We start from the raw sequence: 22,837 nt of genomic DNA on the forward strand, positions 1-22,837 counted from the left end.
GATAAAAAGAAAATCACAACCCCATAATGTAGATGATAAATATCAAGAACTCAAGATAACAATGCAAACATATAAAGGAATGCTTGATGGATGAAATGAAGAGTGAAAGCCAAGAAAATGATCGACCTTTTACCACCATTATCACTTTGCAAAGACTTTCTAGTTTCTATGTCATTGTTTTCAAAGACCGTCTTTGCCACCTCATACACCTTCCATTTGCGTCCAGCATGCATTAAGACATAAGACAAACAGATATTTGAAATTCCACAACCAAACTGCATGTTCACAAGAGGAATTAGTGTACTGTGCATCATTCGCCATTGTTGGATAAATAAATTACAAATAGAACTTACTTCTAAAGTCTTCATGACTCAAGCTCTACCGCCTTCTTGGACCATTCCTCCGAACCTTCCTTAAACGAGTGTACAAGCTTGGTTACCTATGTGGTCCAGAAACATTGAAACACAAAGACGTTGACAAATGCATTAGATGTGGCAAATGTCTACACACACACACATATATATATATATGAACAACCAATGCATTGCTTAAAAAGATAAGCAGTTGTTAAGCCGAAGCCTTAACCAACCATCAATCATGGACTTATAAGGGCATCATACAACTAAGAACAATATGAATCATTAAATAGGATTTAGACAGGTCAAGGGGACGAAACATCATAAAAGAAAAAGTGGCTTCCATTAAAACTTCATGTAATAGAATTCATCATTCAAAAAGAACTAGCATGGTTCTGAAAATTAACTGTTACAAGTCATAAGAAAAGCGGAAATCTCTGCTCACCAGATGCATACGAGATTATTTGCCTTTTCAATGGTGAAATATAATGAGCCCCTTGGAATGCAGCAGCGCGCAGTACATTGAGTGGTCTGAAATCAACGGAATATGCCTTCTGAAAGCCATCCAGAATTGCCATCATTGTCGAGTTTGCAGGTCTCTAGAATTGCAGTACATTAGCAATGACACCTGAGCAACCATGGAACGCTCATGATTTAGATAAATGTTCACGTCTTACAAATTGTCACATCTTAAGAGCTGGAATAACAAAGGCAGATTACGGGATAATTATACAGACACATACCCTCAGGTTTGGGTATTACGGATTAAACGAAAAAAAGAAAAAAAAATGAGGGAAAGGCCTATGAAGCATGATAATAAAGATCTATGAAGCACTTTATTCTCCACAACACACCTAAATGAAAACCACAAACAAGATTATCTGTGAACATTACAGGTTTCATCACGGAAGGAGACAGCTGCAGAATTGTGCTTGCCCTAGTATTTCTTTGTTAATGTCTCTGGCATTGTACCTTGTATATCCAAAACCAGTGTAATCCCAAACCTAGAAGAAGACATTCATCAAATTCAGATGTAAACTGTTCCAACAATCCTTAGCAACATTTTTCTAATTTTAAGTAGAAGAAAATTACTGACCATATGATATTATAATAGAGCAAGTTAAACACATTAGGATTGTCAAAGCAAAAATTAAATAAAAGAAGCACTAGAAAGCAAGATAAAGATGACATGTAAGATGGAGGGAGAAAGTATTTGCAAGCAAGGAAGTGAGAGCAAACTTAGGACATCAACAGAGAGTATTCCAGTATTCCTTCTTTATCTATCAATATATGAACAATGAGAAAATATTGGGCAAAGAAGGATTGTTCAAACAGCAGTAACATTTCGCAATACCATAATTTGGAATGCAGCAGCGGGCAGTACATTGAGTGGTCTGAAATCAACGGAATATGCCTTCTGAAAGCCATCATTGTCAAGTTTGCAGGTCTCCTGTCTGATTCATATCCTCTTAGCAATGACACCTGAGCAACCATGGAACACTCATGATTTAGATAAATGTTCACGTCCTACAAACTGTCACATCTTAAGAGCTGGAATAACAAAGGAAGATTACGGGATAATTATACAGACATGTACCCTCAGGTTTGGGTATTACGGATTAAATGAAAAAAAGAAAAAAAAAAAAAGAGGGAAAGGCCTGCGTATTGCAAAATTATGTTTCCACTCTTGATCATAGTATTCCTTCTTTATCTATCAATATATGAACAATGAGAAAATATTGGCCCAAGAAGGATTGTTCAAACAGCAGTAACATTTCGCAATACCATAATTTGAGGCCTCCTTCGCGCTCTGTCTCTCCCCCCCTGCTTTTCTTGGTTTTCTTTACTCTGTCTTTTGGGTGAGAAATGAACACAAGAAAAAAGAAATGACTTCACCTGCTTTCTTTATCTTTTTTCCTCGGAGAAGTGACCAGAGGAGAAGGGAAATGGTTTGATGGTGGGGTTGGGTGAGGGTATTTTGGCGCTGGGAGGACGGAACTGCGGCGTCTCTCCTTCGCCCGCTTTGGATTTCTTGGAGGGAGAAAATGAGGGGTATTGTTTGAGGTGTGAGAAGAAGAAGTGCAAGAGGTGTGACGGCCTTCCTCGTACCTGCAACATCACCCACTTGCCTCATCTGTTTCTCCACATTCAGCAACATCTCAATTTTCGCCTCCAAATCTCCGCCTCCATTTTCCTACAAAATTAAACCAAACCATTCGATAAATCACAGCACGAGATACAAAATGGGGAAGCCAACAATAGCGTATAAGCTAATTGGAAATCAGGAACGCGCATTTGCTTACCATTTCGATCGAATAGATCCGAACAATTAGGGAATTTTTCGTTCAATCGATGAAAAACAAAACCCTAGAGAGAGAGAAAGAGGAGAGAGTTGAAATATGTTTTACCATGCGACTATCTTACAGCTAATAAACCTATTACAAAACTATAAAATTTTTATTATACATTTTGACCCCTAAATTATGAAGTCCCCCTAAAAAGTAATTTAGTGTTGGCGGAACAAAAACACCCTTTCAACTTACTTTTATATTTTTTATTTCACTTTCTAAGTATATTTAATTAAAAAATCTCTCTCAAAACTACTTTTAGTAATTTTAAAATTTTTACTCAAAATTTTTATTTAAACAATAATGTTCAAAATGTATAGCTTTATATAGACCGTGTAATACATAAAATAAAATTTACAAGTTCTATATGAAAATATGTTTTACAAAGAAATTTATTTACAAGCTCAATTTAATTTTATAAAAAAGTATGTTATATAACTTATATATTTTTATATTAAATTACATGCACAAATATCATAAATTATATTAATTACTTATATGAAAATATATGTTACAAAGTAAATTACTTATATTACCAAATACTTTACATAAAGAATAAATTTAATTTTAGATAATACTTAAACTAAGTTGCTGAGCTCTTCACATAATATTTTTAAATTTGACTTATTATTTGATTTGAAAATATTTTAATAAATTTGACAGGATATAACTAATAAGGAAATAGATATAGAATTCAATCTACGATATGCAGATGTAAATATAAAAAAATTAAATTTTGTAAAAATTATCTAAAACTTTATTTGATTTAGTCATTATTTTAAAATATAAAATATTATTTATCACAAATTATTAGAAATTTATTTTACAAAAATAAATTAATTTTAAATTATACTTAAAATAAGTAGCTTAGCTCTTTTTATTCGAGGATTAAAACTGATGAGGTCCAAATATGTCAAATTGAAATTATTTATTTGTGAAAATATAATTACAAATAAAATTAAAAGATGACACCTAATATATAAATATATCCATAATAATAAATGCATATTTTAATAAATCCATGACCAAAGCAGATAATATTATTGTTTTATTACAAAATAATTAATTCGAATAAATAATTTATTTTACTTATGCCAATTAGATGTTTTCTAAAAATCTATTAATAACATACTCATCACAATGATATAAAAGTATGATTTAATAAATTATAAACATAAATACAAATGTAATACGATCCAGCTTCGATCATTCAATTTAGTACATCGAGTTTACAAATAATTTAATATGATGTCGTTTTTATTAAAATAATCAAAATTAATTCTCTCCGCCTAATTTATTGAAAAGACGGCTTTTCACTTTCACTGGCAGCCAATTTTCAAGCCCAAACATAAGAATTGAAACTATTCTTATAAATAACTATTAAAAAGTAATAAATTAAAGCCCTAAATCGCTTATTCATTTGTCAAAAAAAAATGTAAAAAAAGTATAATTATATTTTAAATAAAGCCACCAAAAGTTTACCCGCCTTCTTAAGATATTTTAAATAAAGCCACCAAAAGTATAATTATAAACACTCAACATAATAATACAAAAATTTAATTTATAAACATTTCTTCTTTCAACGTAAGTTTATTCGAGAGAAACTTTAAAGAATAAATTATTTTCTAGGAACATTTTAATAAACATTTATCACAGATTATTAGAATTTTATTTTACATAAGTAATAAATTAATTTTAAATAATACTTAATAGTTTTTCTAGGTCTCCTACTAAATTTTCAATTCATTTATTTTATATAATTTCTAAAAGATTTACATAATTTTTATTTTGTATTGTTATATATAGTGAAGTTTTTTTCTAGAGGAATTGTCAACATCATCTAAAAAATTATTTTGAACATTTATGTATACATACTATAAAATATGCTACTTTGTTGATATAATTAATCTATAATATTTTATTATTTTATGAGTGATGATATGCTATATTTTAAATATTTGTGCATGTAATTTAATATAAAAAATATTTGTGCATGTAATTTAATATAAAAAATATATAAGTTATATAATATTTTATTATTTTATGAGTGATGATATGCTATATTTTAAATATTTGTGCATGTAATTTAATATAAAATATATAAGTTATATAATATTTTATTATTTTTTATGAGTGATGTGTTTGCAAACCAGTTGGGGAAGGGGGTCAAGGAATTAAAGATATTGGTATTCTCAACCGAGCCCTAATGACAATGAAACTGTGTGATGTCATTGGATGTGACCGAACGTCTATTTGGGTTGAGTGGCTACAGCTCGGACGACTACGAAATAATTCCATTTGGAAGTTAACGAGAAGGGAGGATCGTGGGGTTGGAGAAAGCTGCTTCGTCTACGCAGACTTATCCAACCAATGTTGGAGTTTCATATTGGTGATGGTACGACCTTTTCTCTTTGGAAGGATCCATGGCATCACCTTGGACCCTTGATCACTAGATTTCCAAAAGGACCGAGATTACTTGGGCTAGACGATTCCACCAAGCTCCATACGGTTATTGATGAGGGCTAATGGCACTGACCCCTCATCACAGATTTGGAATGCCTTCAGATTATCTATACATTACCCCAGATTCATGAAGGAGATGATAGAATCATTTGGCATTTTCTGGATGGGCGACCCACCGCCCAAGCTCTTTACCGACTTGTCAGCCCGACTGGACCGAAAGTAGGCTGATCTTCACTACTTTCGGGTTCATTTGAAGATTCCATGGCATACTTTTATCTTATGAATGGATATTTATTTAGGAAAAATTACCAACGACGGACAAACCATGGCTCACACACATGGGAGGATGTATACTTTGTGATGAGGATGCAGTTGAGACACATTCTCATTTATTCTTCCAATGCCGCTTCAGCAGAAGATGCCTTTCAGCAATGCGAGAAATTATTCAATTCGGCTGGCCCAATCGAGCATGGGCAATGGATGTGGAATGGGCAGCGAGAAAATGGAGAGGGAAGCATATCATTAATGCTGCATACCGAGCGTTACTTGGATCATTCGTTTACCACTTATGGCGTGAAAGAAACTGCAGACGGTTCCAACAAACTAAGCATACGGCAAATGTATTGGCTTCTTTCATTATCGACGATGTTAGGCAGAGAATTTTGAGTATTAATCTATCTAGTTCCATTAGTACATGTGCTCTTTATAGACTATGGCGTATCCCTTGGCCTGTCGAGGGGTAACGAATTTACTGTTGTACTGTACTATTTCTACATAATGAAACTTACCTTTACTCAAAAAAAATATTTTACGAGTGATGATGGATTCTTCTTAAGTCTATCATACAATATTGCTGTATCTTGGGCAAGGTTCTTATAGTATGGCTTATATAATTCAAACTACTATATTTTAAATATTTATGGATGTAATTTAATATAAAAATTATAAGTTATATAATATACTTTTTTATAAAATTAAATTGAGCTTGTAAATAATTTTCTTTGTAAAACATATTTTCATATTAAACTTGTAATTTTTTTTTTTTTATGTATTATATAGTTTATATAAAGCTATACATTTTGAACATTATTGTTTAAATAAAAATTTGAGTAAAAATTTTAAAATTACTAAAAGTAGTTTTGAGAGAAAATTTTTAATTAAATATACTTAAAAAGTGAAACAAAAAATATAAAAATAAGTTAAAAGGGTGTTTTGTTTTGTCAACACTAAATTATTTTTTTACGGGGACTTTTGTTATAATAAACATAATTCAGGGGTCAAAATGTATAATAAAAATTTTATAATTTTGTAAAAGGTTTATTAGCGGTAAGATGGTCGCATGGTAAAACATCTTTCAACTCTCTCCTCTCTCTCTCTCTCTCTCTAGGGTTTTGTTTTTCATTGATCGCACGAAAAATTCCCCAATTGGTCGTATCTATTCGATCGAAATGGTAAGCAAATGCGCGTTCCTGATTTCCAATTAGCTTATACGCTATTGTTGGCTTACCCATTTTGTATCTCGTGTTGTGATTTATCGAATGTTTTGGTTTAATTTTGTAGGAAAATGGAGGCGGAGATTTGGAGGCGAAAATTGAGATGTTGCTGAATGTGGAGAAGCAGATGAGGCAAGTGGGTGATGTTGCAGGTACGAGGAAGGCCGTCACACCTCTTGCACTTCTTCTTCTCACACCTCAAACAATACCCCTCATTTTCTCCCTCCAAGAAATCCAAAGCGGGCGAAGGAGAGACGCCGCAGTTCCGTCCTCCCAGCGCCAAAATACCCTCACCCAACCCCACCATCAAACCATTTCCCTTCTCCTCTGGTCACTTCTCCGAGGAAAAAAGATAAAGAAAGCAGGTGAAGTCATTTCTTTTTTCTTGTGTTCATTTCTCACCCAAAAGACAGAGTAAAGAAAACCAAGAAAAGCAGGGGGGAGAGACAGAGCGCGAAGGAGGCCTCAAATTATGGTATTGCGAAATGTTACTGCTGTTTGAACAATCCTTCTTGGGCCAATATTTTCTCATTGTTCATATATTGATAGATAAAGAAGGAATACTATGATCAAGAGTGGAAACATAATTTTGCAATACGCAGGCCTTTCCCTCTTTTTTTTTTTTTTTCTTTTTTTCATTTAATCCGTAATACCCAAACCTGAGGGTACATGTCTGTATAATTATCCCGTAATCTTCCTTTGTTATTCCAGCTCTTAAGATGTGACAGTTTGTAGGACGTGAACATTTATCTAAATCATGAGTGTTCCATGGTTGCTCAGGTGTCATTGCTAAGAGGATATGAATCAGACAGGAGACCTGCAAACTTGACAATGATGGCTTTCAGAAGGCATATTCCGTTGATTTCAGACCACTCAATGTACTGCCCGCTGCTGCATTCCAAATTATGGTATTGCGAAATGTTACTGCTGTTTGAACAATCCTTCTTTGCCCAATATTTTCTCATTGTTCATATATTGATAGATAAAGAAGGAATACTGGAATACTCTCTGTTGATGTCCTAAGTTTGCTCTCACTTCCTTGCTTGCAAATACTTTCTCCCTCCATCTTACATGTCATCTTTATCTTGCTTTCTAGTGCTTCTTTTATTTAATTTTTGCTTTGACAATCCTAATGTGTTTAACTTGCTCTATTATAATATCATATGGTCAGTAATTTTCTTCTACTTAAAATTAGAAAAATGTTGCTAAGGATTGTTGGAACAGTTTACATCTGAATTTGATGAATGTCTTCTTCTAGGTTTGGGATTACACTGGTTTTGGATATACAAGGTACAATGCCAGAGACATTAACAAAGAAATACTAGGGCAAGCACAATTCTGCAGCTGTCTCCTTCCGTGATGAAACCTGTAATGTTCACAGATAATCTTGTTTGTGGTTTTCATTTAGGTGTGTTGTGGAGAATAAAGTGCTTCATAGATCTTTATTATCATGCTTCATAGGCCTTTCCCTCATTTTTTTTTCTTTTTTTCGTTTAATCCGTAATACCCAAACCTGAGGGTATGTGTCTGTATAATTATCCCGTAATCTGCCTTTGTTATTCCAGCTCTTAAGATGTGACAATTTGTAAGACGTGAACATTTATCTAAATCATGAGCGTTCCATGGTTGCTCAGGTGTCATTGCTAATGTACTGCAATTCTGGAGACCTGCAAACTCGACAATGATGGCAATTCTGGATGGCTTTCAGAAGGCATATTCCGTTGATTTCAGACCACTCAATGTACTGCGCGCTGCTGCATTCCAAGGGGCTCATTATATTTCACCATTGAAAAGGCAAATAATCTCGTATGCATCTGGTGAGCAGAGATTTCCGCTTTTCTTATGACTTGTAACAGTTAATTTTCAGAACCATGCTAGTTCTTTTTGAATGATGAATTCTATTACATGAAGTTTTAATGGAAGCCACTTTTTCTTTTATGATGTTTCGTCCCCTTGACCTGTCTAAATCCTATTTTCATCCCTCTTTATCTTCTAATTCAAGAACCAGCTTCAATTTCTGATGGTTTTAAGGGCCTTCACAGTTTATCATTGTTAGTTATTACCACGAACAGTTCAGTCTCCTTTCCAAGTTGAATACATTCATCATCTAATACCATATTGTGAGAGGATGTTTCTGCTGTTTGAACAATCCTCAATTAGGATTTTCTGTACAGTTTGGTCTTATGCAGATGCTATTTGTGATATTCCTGTATTTAGTCAGTTTGGGTAATATTGAAGCTGATGAGCTTCTGCTCAAATATTGTTTAATTTGGTAATTTACTGAGTTGTGGAGCTTTGTGAGTACATGTATCATGAATGATTATGCTACTCAAGATTGATTTATGATCAGCTACCCCCAAAACACTTTCATTTTTTTTTCTCGAAAATATTCAACTTGTTAATAGATCTGAAACTTATGCGAACCGATTCATTAGTTCATTGGTAGTGCTAGCTATTCTTTTGAGTGGATGGGTGGGCTGGTCCTCGTCCTACGTTTATCTTTTTAATGTTGTTCAAGGGTTGAAGGAGTATAATATTTGGGCATGGAGATTGGGTGGTATTAAGTTAAGCACTAGTAGCACAATGACATTGGGAGGAGAATAAATGGAACATAAGTATTGTCAAAATCTTTTAGGTACCTTTGAGGACTTACCATGCTGGCGATCAATATAACAAAGGACGACGGTCTTGTTTATAAGAGTGTCACTTTTGGCTGTGTTTGTGTGTATGTAATGATTCATGTTGTTCTTAGTTGTATGATGCCCTTATAAGTTCATGATTGATGGTTGGTTAAGGCTTCGTCTTAACAACTACTTATCTTTTTAAGCAATGCATTGGTTGTTCATATATGTGTGTGTGTAGACATTTGCCACATCTAATGCATTTGTCAACGTCTTTGTGTTTCAATGTTTCTGGACCGCATAGGTAACCAAGCTTGTACACTCGTTTAAGGAAGGTTCGGAGGAATGGTCCAAGAAGGCGGTAGAGCTTGAGGATTCATGAAGACTTTAGAAGTAAGTTCTATTTGTAATTTATTTATCCAACAATATCGAATGATGCACAGTACACTAATTCCTCTTGTGAACATGCAGTTTGGTTGTGGAATTTCAAAATTATCTGCTTGTCTTATGTCTTCGTGCATGCTGGATGAAGGTGTATGAGGTGGCAAAGACGGTCTTTGAAAACAATGACACAGAAACTAGAAAGTCTTTGCAAAGTGATAATGGTGGTAAAAAGTTGGTCATTTTCTTGGCTTTCACTCTTCATTTCATCCATCAAGCATTTCTTTATATGTTTTCATTGTTATCTTGTCTTGATATTTATCATCTACATTATGGGGTTGTGATTTTCTTTTTATCTATGGCAAGTTTGTTCCTTTGATAAATAGTGTTGGATGCTTTTTTAGTGGTTTTCAATTACTTTACTACTGTGGTGTGGGTGTTTCTCATCTTGTTTAATTTGGTTCTGCTTTTATGTTATCTCATTCAAGTAAACGACGTGTATTGTGTTCTTTGTGGTATATCAAGCTCTGTGAGACATTTTGTTGTCGGGATGTCTGTAATTGTTTAGCATTTTAGGATTAGACTCTTGGTTCAATTGAAATTACATGAAACTTCTCATATTCTAATTTTGATTTGAACAGCCCAATTCACCTTCCAAATGAGATAAAACCATTTCAAAAGTAAAGAATTCCATGACATATATGTAGTGTTAATTAACACATAGGAACCAGAGGGTAAATTTTTTTTTAAATTTTTGTTCATCTTTTGTTATCCTATCAAACTACTTTTGTTTTGTTTTCTTTTGCCAGTTACTATCAAACTACTTCCGTTTATATTATTTTTTAGTAATTTGACAAATAAATGTGATTTAGGAAGTCATAAGATTGAGACATGAATGTGCACTAGCGTTATGTGATTGTTGCTTTGATTAACTGTAGAGTCGTTGAGGCATAATTTCATGCATTTTGAATTGCTTTGAAAGAGAGTTGGAATTTCTTTGCTTCTACTAAATCTTAGGATTCTTGTGAGATCATATTTGTTTGCTAAAACTCTACCCGATTGATCCTTATATCCCTAACATGGGACATGCATCCATTTTGAAAAATTCAAAGGCCCTTCCCCTTCCAGAAAAAAAAGAAAGAAAGAAAGAAAAGTAAGAAAAAGGAAATTACATCTACTCCGCTGGTTTAGGTCACTTAGTAACTGGGTAACTTCATCACAAATGTTGTTATTCACGTAAAACGGTGGCCGGAGCTATGAGTATGCAAAGCACTTTAGGTAAAACGTCTTTTGGTTGAGTAACCGGGTGCCTTCACCACAAGTGTTGTCATTCGCGTCAAAAGGCCAGAATGCGACGTTTTTTGGTTGAGTAACCGGGTGCCTTCACCACAAGTGTTGTCATTCGCGTCAAAAGACCGGAAAACGGCCTAAAGAACACAAGTCGCAGCCAAAAACAAAGGAAAAAAAAGAAAATAAAAGCCGTGACTAAAGCAAAAGGGGAAGAAAAAAGAAAAAAAATTCATTAGTGGCCAAAGAAAAGAAAGAAAAGTGAAATCCGTCCTGACTAGGTAGATGTGAGGAGATAAAAGGGTATTGTGCTAGCATCGAGGATGATAACACTTTGAAATCCATAGATTTTGTGGTAGCTTGATTGTCCTCCTCTATACTTGGCGAAACGAAGTGCTGTGATGTGATTGGCCTCTTACCCTCGTTATGATAAGTTAGCATTTGCATAATGTGTTGCGGTGTTTGTGTTTTGAGATTATGTGCACATAGTATTTCATTCTGTTGGAGGCAATAACTTTAATGACACTGCGGCAGTCCTTTCTTTTCTTTATTGATTTATTAAAAAATTGTCACATTTCTTAGTGCTGAAAATTTTTGTGTAAAATTCTCTACTTTGGCATGCCTTTTCTTATGTGACTACTATTTTTGGTTGGGAGGAGGAGGAGATAGATTCTGGCCTTGTATTTATTGTAACAATATTTAAATTCTATATTATTATAGTTTTCTTTAATTTTAATGAATTATTCCCTATAGATTGCCATCCGAGCAGGGTGAGGGTGCAAGTTCAGTATATAGCAGTAGTGCATCTTACATGACCGCCCCTTAAAAGGAAAATGTATGTGCTTGCATGTATGAGTTAAAGAAGTCTACCATGGTGCATATAGACAAGTATTATAAATTTTTCACTTCTAATTTATACTGGCCCATGAATGCGGTTTATCCAGGTATGTGAGGTTGGGAATCATTGTTAACTAATAATTGATAATAAAATCAGATTCCTCTTTTGTGTTCCATCTTGTGTTAAACTCTTTAATGAAGTTCATCAGATATCTTTAAGTTACACTTGCTACACTTGGTGAGAACACCAGATGATGTCCCTGGATGTGCTTCTTAGTGCTGGTGTTCCGTGGTGCAGGTGACTATTTATATGCTATCATATCATCTTTATCATTTGTCCCCTACACTCTTATGCAGAACCCATTCATTAGTTCATTGGTAGTGCGAGCTATTCTTTCGAGGGGCTAGGTGTGTTAGTGCTCTCTTGCATTTATCTTTTTATGCTCTTGAAGTGTTGAAGGAGTAAAATTCAAGTCCATACTCGACAATAGATATTGGGTGGTATTGAGTTATGAGCTCACAGCAAGGTGTTTTAAATGAAAAAAAGATTACATCATGAGAAGAATATATGGAACATAAGTACTGTAAAAATCTTAGGTACCTTTGAGGACTTAGCATTTTGCTAGGGATTTTCTTATCCATTGAAAATCAACAGATACAATTAGATACCATCATTTGTAATTAGGTCTGTGTTACTTTTTGTTGCCCTGCATCTTTAGTGATTTAATCTTTGGTTCCATTGTAAGTCACTCTCTTAAATCAATGTTTTTCTTGACTACTGGTGCAAAAAGCTCGAGAATTTGTTGTCACTTCCCAAGAGCTTATCACTCGGGGTTCAGTCCTGGTAAGTCACTTGTACTGGCTTAATTCCTATCGATATTTATGTTGATCTATCTAGAGAAGTTATTTAATATCAATATCTGAAATTAAAGTGCTTATTCTGTTTATTCGATCTTATTATTGTTTTAGGATATTATTGTGGAGATGTTGCTGATATGGCTAATACTGAATCGTCGAGTGTTGCAAGAGAAGCTGCAATACATAGTGCAGCTATTAGGTGTCCTCCAATGGTGTCTAGCTTCCAGTTATCATATGATCTTGCAGTCTCATTACGTTCTAGGTTTGTTTTCTTTTCTTATGTGTGATCCTCTTCTGGTATCACGCAGAAATGGTCTCTTGGAAATTTAGTATTTTACCGGCATTCCTTTTCTCGTTATGCCCCTGTGCAGAAACCTATAGTAAGATAATAATTATTATTTAAAATTGAAATATATGCAAATAATTGCTTCATTTATGTAATATATGACTTTTGATCACAATTGGAATGTGTCGCGCTGTAGAATGATGCATGTTAGTTGGAGCTAAATGAAGGTAATTTGGTGGATATCTCTAAGTCATAAAGTATCAGAGCATTTTAGAGGATGCTTGATGGTTTTGATTTTTTGAGTGCAATAATGGCAATATACTAAAATTGTCTACAACAGTGGACATACTGTCCCCATATTCTTTTACAATTCCTTTCTCGAATTATGATATGCCTGTTGCTATGTAAATTATTGAACTTATGTACATGAGCATGCAATTGCAATCTCTGGGATTTTTGCATCTAACTATTTGTTCAATGCTCTGGTCCGTTGTTGTGGGATGGGATGTTTGATGCTACATTTAGGATATTCTATACAGTTTGGTCTTATGTAGACGTTATTAGTGATATTACTTTTTTTTGGTAAGTTTGGGTAAGATTGAAAGTGATAAGCTCGTGCTCAAGTATTGTTTCATTTAGTAATTTACTGAGTTGTGAAGCTCTGTGAGTACATGTATCATGAATGATTATGCTAGTCAAGATTGGTTTATGATCAGCTACCCCCAAAACCCTTCTATTGCATTTGGTCTCTGAAATATGCAACTTGTTAATAGATCTAGATCTGAAACTTTGAAATAATTAAGCAGGCTGTTCAATTTGAGAATTGGAGTTCATTGGTTACTGAACGAGGTTCCTTCTTATTTACTTTGTTATTTAAATAGGATATCTATGGTAGAGAAATTTCTGTTTTTCCTGCGCCAAAGGGACAAATAATGACATGGAAGGAGTCTTTACTTGATACACCTACCTATAGTTGGGTATGCTTGTTTTACAATGTTCCTAAAACGGGCTTGTTCTTTTTCAGGTAGGAGATGTGGCATTGTCCATATTGCACTATATGGTAGCCCCTCATTCAAATATAGATGATGCTAGAGAGATTGATACACCAACCCCCAGAGTAAAGAGGATCTTGTCAAGCTCACGTTGTCTTCCACATATTGCACAAGTAATATTTTTAAGTGCCTGTCCTTCTATTGGTTGTCTGTGCTCTTGTCCCAAATTGGCCAACTGAAAAAATCTACTCATACTTATTAGAATAAAAAATTGCTAAAAAAACAGAAAGTTATGCTTATTGTTGTATCTTTTGTTTATTTACCTGGAGAGCCTGAAAAATGTAAAGGTTGATATGTGGTTTCAAATAAGTTCCATCAACCTTTGTCCTCAAATATTTGAGATTTTCAATCTGGCAGTTCTATGATTTGTATTCGCTTAGGGATAGTAAGTCGAGGATTATGTTGATGGATATGCGAGGGTGGGGTGCAGCATTTCTGACTTCTGTTAAAAGAGTTCTCTACCTACTAAATTTTGCTTGTACGTAGATCTGGTACAAGTTGGTTCAAAAGAATTATGAAGGGCTGTTCATTTTGTTTTTCCCTTCCCTCAATCTTTACTCGCTTCAACGAGCAGGCCATTCTTTCAAGTACATAAAGCACTGGGCCCTTAAAGCAGTCCTTTGGTTATGAGCTTGGTACATAAAAGATTGATGTGTGGAACATAGAGTAAAATAGGATTAGAGCTTTATCCTACAATAAACCGGTTGCCTTGCAAGCCATTTAAAATGGGAGTCAGTTGTCCGGTACTTATCGTCACATGAGATGCACATTGGAGACTGATTGAGCAAACAATTATAGAAGGGTCACTGGAACTGTTGCACCTCTTTAAACTAAGATATAGTTTCCATGTAATATGCACTTAGGATATCCGGGTGTACTTGTATCCTTAAACTCCTGGTGTTTTAAAGATGCAACTTTTCATATTCTCTTGTGATGGTAATTATATTATAACACTTTCACTTTGGAAGTGGGGTAACTTTTGTTCCTTTCTTTGCCTTCCACAGAGGTTTGAGATGTTTTCGTTATTTTTTCTTTTGTTTTTAAGCTGAACTATGCAGTGGCTGGATGGTGGCTCCATCAATATGCACATTGTTTCTGGTGAACTGACTATTGTTGATGCTGCTGCTGCTCTACTGAAAGCTATAGTTACTAGGAACCCAAAAGCAATGATCCGATTATACAGTACAGGCGCATTTTATTTTGCTCTGGCTTTACCCTGGTTCTAATCTTCTTTCAATTGCCCAACTCTTCTCAGTGACTCATGTTTATCAAGCTTTTCATGGTGGTGAGGAAGCTGCAATTTCTTCTATACCTTTGGCGAAACGAAGTGTTTTGGGCGGCCTCTTACCTGAGTCATTGCTTTATGTACTGGAACGTAGCGGCCCAGTTGCTTTTGCCGCAGCAATGGTTTCTGATTCTGACACTCCTGAGATTATTTGGACACACAAGATGCGAGCTGAAAATCTGATCCGTCAGGTAGCCCTGAATCTGCAACTGGAGTTTGCTACTTGTCTTTCACCCCAAGCATCTTTTGTTAACATTTAGTACTTACATTCTAAAACATGGTGGTGTTGAGTCATGCTCAATGCAAATAAGTGCTGCATTTAACTCTCAGTTTTATTTGATTAGGTTCTTCAGCATCTTGGTGATTTCCCTCAGAAATTGTCACAGCATTGTCATTCCTTATATGACTATGCTCCAATGCCACCAGTGACATATCCAGAGCTGAAAGATGAAATGTGGTGTCATCGTTATTACTCGAAACTTATGTGATGAAATTATATTTCCTAATTGGCTATTGTTGAACATGTTGAGTTTTTGCAATCATTGCTAGTAATGTGGAGAGAAGAGTCAACTCGAAGGCCAATGGACCTTTCTGAAGAAGAAGCTTGCAAGATACTAGAGATTTCCATTGATGAAGTATCCAGAGACGACGCCCCTAAGAAACCAAGTTTTGAGTCAGTTGAGGAGATACCTAATATATCAAAGCAGATTGAGTATATTGATGAGGAAAAGCTCAAGAGACAGTATAGGAAACTTGCAATGAAGTATCATCCAAACAAAAATCCTGAAGAGAGGGAGAAGTTTCTGGCAGTGCAGAAAGCTTATGAGTGCTTGCAGGTATGCCAAATTCCTTGATCCTGTGTGAGGATCTGTCGTTACTCATTAAAAACGGAGACTATATGATTAAGCTTGAGAAAAAAAAAAGAACATATAGACAAGGGATCTTATAAGCTGCCAGATCTTATTTCAAATGAATTAGTCGACTTGTTTAGACGCCGTTTTCACAATTAAGCTGTTTATTTGACTGGTAGAAAGTGCTCTAAAGGTATTTATGCTGTCAAGATGAGCCAAATGCTTTTTTACACATATAAATGGATATCAGTATTGGTTTTAAATATATCTTGGAACTAGGAAGGACACGGGACTATATATATATATTTAATTCTTAGATATGATACTACCTCAATTTAAGGTGTGGACCAAGAAATAAATTTAAATATATAAATTTAAGTGGCTTTTGCGGAAGAGTGAAAATGTAAAGCATAGGGCTTTCCTATGAGGTTTGGTGTACTTACATATGTTTCCATTTGGTTTTGTTGCCTCCATCTAATATTTCATTCTGCAATCAGTAAACTTCTTGGAATATGATCAGCAAAGTTGGACAAAATTCCTACGTTGAACCCTACGTATGAGGGTTTTTATGAGGCATGTCTTTGGCCGGAATGCAATCCTCTTTAATTGGTTGTATTTCTTCATATTTGAGTTCCATGTTTCATATTTTCTTTTTAGTGATCTACTGCTTTCTTATTCCTCTTCCTTAGGTGACCATGCAAGGATTGCAAGGTCCCCAGACTTGGAGGTTGTTGCTTCTCTTAAAGGGCCGGTGTATTCTATATAGGCGATATGGGAATGTATTGATGCCATTCAAATATGCTGGATATCCTATGCTCTTAAGTGCCATTACAGTGGACAAGGATGATATTTTCTTTCCTCTGATCGAGCACATCTTCTAGTTGCATCCTCGGAGCTTGTTTGGTTGATGTAAATTCATCATCTGCCTTTAATTTCCATATCATTCCTCTTTAGATAAGTACTTTGTGAATGTACTTTTGCTTATGCTATTTCCACATATTTAACTTTCAGGTGCGAGTCTTCACCATTCAATGGTGAAGAGCTTGTGAGAGATGGTGGAATACCTCTTCTTGCAACACTCCTTTCCCGTTGCATGTGTGTTGTCCAACCAACAACTCCTGCCACTGAACCGTCCGCTACTATTGTTGCTAGCATAATGCGAACCTTTTCAGTTTTGAGTCAGTTTGAAAGTGCGAGAACTGAGATGCTCGAGTTTTCAGGATTAGTTGATGACATTGTTCATTGCACTGAACTTGAGCTTGTTCCTGCTGCTATTGATGCTGCCCTGCAGACCATTGCTCACCTTTCTATCTCCTCTGAAATTCAAAATGCCCTTCTGAAGGCTGGTGTACTATGGTAAGATAGATCATTATATTGTTATGATTATGCTTTCATCAGTTTTCTAGCATGAGATTCTAGTTTCTGGAAGTTTGCAGAACATTGTTGTTTCTGTTATGGATTTCTTGACCGTCCTTTTATATTTATCGCTTAACCTGGCTCCAAGTGACATATTGCTCAGTGACTTAGCTTCTATTCGTTCATTACTTTTCACTCTTTTGCCCATATAATTCTTCGTAGCTCATATATGGATATTGAATAATGAAATTACCCATATTGGTCTATTTATAATGCTCTTTGTGCTCATGTGGATGACTTTGTTGCTGGTATTTTCTCTGTGTCTGTCTGAGCTTGTATAGAAAACTTATTTGCTTGTGAAGGTGGTCATATTTTTGTTTTTTTAAATTGAACAAATGTTGGAACTCTAGTGTTGAAGATGCTTTGTGGTGACTATTCTTTGAATGGCAGAATGTACTTTTTCTACATGAAGTGTGAACACTTAAGCTATATGAACAATATGAATTTTGAAGCCACTGCATCAGCTGGCACATGACTGTTACATCTTACAAAAACCACTCCGATGTTTCTCAAAAAACTGCCGTACCTTGATGTTATAGTTTTCTCTTGTGGTCTGTTACTTGAATCGAGGTCCATTTACAAACATGAGGGTTCATAGAGTTAATGTTTATTTGTTCGGTACCTTTTGTCGAGTCAATTTGCTGGCGAAGAGAGTCCAACTTTTATTTTAAAATTGAACAAAATCTTGGAACTATTGTGTTGAAGGTACTTTATGGTGACTATTCTTTGAAAGACAAAATTTCATTATTCTACGGCGCTATGGAAGTTTATGGTTTATGAACATTGTGAACTTGAAGGCCTCTGGATCAGCTGCCATGTGCCTGTTATATCTTAAAAACCACTCCACTGTTGCAAACTGCTTTATGGTCTTTCTCAGGTGGATTATTTTGTTTGAATCCAGGTCCGTTTTAGGAACTTGTGGTTTTATAGGGTCACTTTTTGTTTGTTCAGGTACCTTATACCATTGTTGCTCCAATATGATTCGACGGTAGAGGAATCAGATAAGACAGATGCACATGGTGTTGGAACTAAGCGGTCAAATAGCAAAAAAATACATGCTGTAAAAGCATCTCATGCCTTGTCAAGGCTTAGTGGTTTGGTTAACGAGGAGATCCCGACACCCTACAATCAGGCTGCAGCTGATGCCCTTAGAGCTTTACTAACCCCTAAACTTGCAAGCATGCTGAAAAATAAATTAGCAAAAGACCTCCTATTCACATTAAACTCAAACTTGGAGTCCCCTGAGGTAAATGCTGCAGATTTTGCATTTTGACAAAGAAAAAACATATTAGGTGCTACTTGAGCATTGCCTCATCTTCTTGCATCAGTATCTGCATATTTTCTTTGAATGTTGTGAAACTCAGAGCACTATAACAGGGCAGGCTTCTTAACATACCTTTTCTGTTATGTAGGCAATACTTGCTTCTTTCTTCTTTTGTAAGTACTTTGTTGGTTCTATTAGATGTAGATAACTGAGGGAAAAAAGAGAGGAAAGTAATATGTTCTACATGTTTGTGTTATTAAAAGGTTTCAAATTTACGTCCTTAGATCTTCTTGGCTTTAACTACTTGGTATGTAGTTGTCATGAAGATTCTATAATTGATTCAAGTTTCATTTTTTTTTCTTTTCCTGGTTTACTTTTCTACTAGCAAATCCGGGTGTGGTGGTGGCATGGATGTTTTCTGGACGTTCTGCATTTAAATCTAGAGAACTCAATTATCCTTTGAACTGTCTTTTGCACTGGACATAGTATTTAATTCAAAGAATCTCTTGTGGTTTCTCATCTAACATATGTTATGGTACTCGTCGCATGTGCAACTTCTTCAAATTTGTCGTGTAGCCCTCTAATTTATAGTTTCTTTTTCTTTCTTTTTTGTCTTCCATGTTTCTTTTAAACTCTTCTAATGAAGTTCATCACATAATTTTCTTAGTTACATTTGCTACACGTGGTGAGAAGACCATGGTGATGTTCCCGGAAGTGCTTTAGTATTGGTGTTCTGTGGTGTAGGTGGCTATTCACATGCTATCATATCATTTTTATCATTTGTCCCCCAATGTTTTGTGTTGCTGGGTTCTCATTTTCTTGGACTTTTGACTAATTGGAGCCTATTTCTTCATTGTTTTTGCTGCTCTGTTTTATTTTATCTAGTAATAATAGCGTTTGTATTCTACCACCTTGCATGTTTGCTTCTTTGCTGTTGAAACTCTGTTGTTGTTCTCCATTTTCAACTTGTTTTTTTCACAGCATATATAGTCAACTAATATATCGTAGAACTCTTGTAAAGTTAATCTGCTCCTGTGATAGAGATTTTGTGTTCTTGCTTGAGTGTTTGGACTCACGTTGAAGTAACTTCCTCCTCGCTTGTACAACTCTTTGACAGTATAAGAATTGGCGGGTGATGAATATAGTTGTTGAACAAAACCTTCCAGCCAAAAAGGTGAGAATAGATCCATCCTCATACACTCTCATTTTTTATTTAAACGGGTATATAATTGAAATAATACATAAGTGCGTTCACACTTTTATTATAGTATAATATAATAATATATATAACTATAAATGAAAATCATACTAAGTTATTGTGTTTATTATAAATTTGTGAATGATTAGCTATTATATTTCTTCATTTATGACTGTCGTTAAATAATTTTATAATTAATTTTTAGTTTTTAATTTATTCGCATAGGATAATGGAGATAGTATTTGTCTTTTTTTATATTTCTTCTTTTTTGTGATGACAATTATATCTTTTTCTTACATAATAGATTGTTAAATTATGTATAGTAACTTTGTAATTAGTTAATTTATGTAAAATCAAGTTAGTAGTTGAATTCTAACTTGGATGTTATATGGTAATTGGATTCAATGGAAATGGTTTATATGCAAATTATATTGCATAATAAGAATTATTTATGATTTATTATATATTAAAAATTATTTGTAATGAGAAAGTCACCATTATTTTATTTATTTTATATTTGTTTCACTTATTAATTAAATTTCTTATTTTATTTGTCGTGTTGTGGGAAAAAAATGTTTTAAAATTGATGAAATGAATTGGAGTGCTACAAATTAAAATTTTAATTGATTATTTAATTTAAAGATTAAGAATTTAATGATTTAGAAATTACATATTACTTGAAAAATTATTAAGTGGACCAAATATTTTAATGCAGTATATATGTTAAGTAGTAAGACATCAATTATCTATAGGTTTGTTTTACACACACACACACACATATATATATATATATATATATAATTGTATTGTTGTCATTATTTGTGGTTTAATGATTTTGAATTTTAATGTTTATAAATTTTTACAAGTTTGGTTTGAAATTTGACCAAATTTGTAAGAATTTATAAACGTTAAAGATCAAAAATCACATCAATGGCTAAATAAGTCAAAATTAATCTTATATGTAAATATTTGGAATCACGTGACCATGGCACTTATTTGTATTTTTTGAATTTTAAAATAATTATTTTTAAAAAAATTGTCTACATGAATATTATATTATACAATTATATTTTTTTATATTATGTATAATTTACTATAGAAACAAAAAAATATTTATTTGTGTACTTAGAATAAGAAAATTAAATTAATTGTATATAAATTGTTTATAATTATATTAATATTTTGTGATTTATTATACTAATAATATTTTCATACTATTATATTGTTATATATAGGGTACATTATATTTATGGTCCCTATTGTTTTATTTTCTGTGTACCAATGTTATAGGGATTCTTAATGTTGTCGTATAATAGGACTTTTAAAGAATCTACATGCCTTATATAATTATATTTGTTATATCATTTATGAATTACCTTTATTCCATATTATTAGATAGATATATATTCACTTTATTAGGCAATAAAAAAAATAATTGAATTTATTGTACAAAATAAATAAATAGTCCATATGGTTATTATATTTGTAATTATAATTGAATTTATTGTATTTATAATTCTCATGTAGGGTTAGGAGTTAGGATATAAAATAATGGTCTTATATTGATAGTAGAAAATTAGAATTACGTCATTTAATTATATTTTTAATTATTTTTTTTGGGGATATGTCATATATTTATATATAGGATGATGTTAATATTATTATATTTTTATTTTTATAAGTTTTTTATCAATATTTTTGGACCAATTCCTAACGAAACAAGGGTTAAGCATAAAACAATGAAAGTTTCAGTGTGTGTAACTTAGAACATTTTGGAGGAAAATATAATTTTTTATTTTTAAGTTAATCCTAAATTTATTCATTAATTATGTCAAGTTTATTTTGTTAATAAAATTTTAATGGCAACTTAGCTATTCTTTAATTAATTTTGTTATTCTTAATAATAACTAGTTAATTTTTATGGACTAGTCGTCATGTACATAATTAACATTAACATTAATGTTTATAAATTTTTATAGATTTGGTTGAAATTTGACCAAATCCGTAGGAAGTTTTAAATATTAGAGATCAAAAATCATATTAGATAAAACACAATAGCTTGTGAAAAATATATAATAAAAAAAGCCAAAAATAATTTCATATGTAAATATTTGGGTCATGTGACGATGACATTTATTTTTACTTTTTGTACTTTAAAAAAATTAAATTTAAGATAGGATTTAAAAAAAAAAAATATTTACATGCTTATTATATTAAAGGTTAAAATAACAAAATAATTTTTTTCTTTTTTTTTTGTGCTGGAAATACAGCATCCCACTTTTTTTTACTACCCAGGGCTTCGATACATTTCGCAATCGAGAAATCTCTACTGGTGCAGGTGCTATTCGAGAACAATTAGCCGATCTAGATTTACGCATTATTCTAGATAATTCGTTGGTAGAATGGAAAGAATTAGGGGAAGAAGGGACCACAGGGAATGAATGGGAAGATCGAAAGGTTGGAAGAAGAAAGGATTCTGCACTAAAAAAAGTAATTAGTTAGACTAAGAATAATTTATGTACTAAAATTGTCTACATACATATTATATAATTATCTATGTTATATTGTTTATGAATTACTATTATAATCATATTGTTCATATTATTATATATTTATTCGCTTTATTAGATGAAGATTGAATTTACTGTACAAAATTAAATAAATTGTCTATATATGGGTAGTTATTTTTTTGCACTAGTTGTTCCTTGTTTTGTCATTTTCCTTTTAATTGAGTTTGTTAATTTATTATGTGGATGAGTTTGTCATTTTCCTTTTAATTTATTATGTTTTGTCATTTTTTTGCACTAGTCGCTTTATTTCCTTTTTGCACTAGTTATCTTC

The 22,837-nt window shown here is 33.3% G+C and overlaps 1 protein-coding gene across 7 annotated transcripts; it reads left to right on the forward strand.

The window, feature by feature from the left end:
* Nucleotides 1-6,513: 6,513 nt before the first annotated feature.
* Nucleotides 6,514-22,693, forward strand: LOC105179926 (dnaJ homolog subfamily C GRV2-like). Of its 7 annotated transcripts, none has more exons than XM_088881841.1 (17): nt 6,514-6,618; nt 6,728-7,135; nt 7,441-7,568; nt 7,919-8,028; nt 8,295-8,477; nt 9,586-9,674; nt 9,753-12,630; nt 12,756-12,906; nt 13,955-14,095; nt 15,028-15,458; nt 15,612-15,721; nt 15,817-16,103; nt 16,808-17,027; nt 17,130-17,474; nt 18,486-18,780; nt 19,916-19,972; nt 22,292-22,693. In XM_088881841.1, coding segments are annotated over exons 13-17 (906 nt in total). In that variant the 5' UTR covers nt 6,514-6,618; nt 6,728-7,135; nt 7,441-7,568; nt 7,919-8,028; nt 8,295-8,477; nt 9,586-9,674; nt 9,753-12,630; nt 12,756-12,906; nt 13,955-14,095; nt 15,028-15,458; nt 15,612-15,721; nt 15,817-16,103; nt 16,808-17,025; the 3' UTR covers nt 22,499-22,693. The 7 variants fall into 7 exon arrangements, with proteins under 7 accessions (XP_088737967.1, XP_088737966.1, XP_088737965.1 ...); XM_088881840.1 differs by having other exon boundaries at nt 9,753-12,084; nt 12,578-12,630; nt 15,612-16,103; XM_088881839.1 differs by having other exon boundaries at nt 7,919-8,068; nt 15,612-16,103.
* Nucleotides 22,694-22,837: the final 144 nt, after the last annotated feature.

Source organism: Sesamum indicum, linkage group LG6, assembly GCF_026168435.1.
Source record: "Sesamum indicum cultivar Baizhima isolate 11 linkage group LG6, ASM2616843v1, whole genome shotgun sequence".
Classification (NCBI taxonomy): Eukaryota; Viridiplantae; Streptophyta; class Magnoliopsida; order Lamiales; family Pedaliaceae; genus Sesamum; species Sesamum indicum.

What these genes read in the sequence shown, in the direction of transcription:
- LOC105179926 (XM_088881839.1), top strand. An exon ending in CTGAAGGCTGGTGTACTATG is followed by an intron (nt 17,475 to 18,485) that starts GTAAGATAGATC and finishes TTGTTTGTTCAG; the next exon opens with GTACCTTATACCATTGTTGC. An exon ending in CAAACTTGGAGTCCCCTGAG is followed by an intron (nt 18,781 to 19,915) that starts GTAAATGCTGCA and finishes ACTCTTTGACAG; the next exon opens with TATAAGAATTGGCGGGTGAT.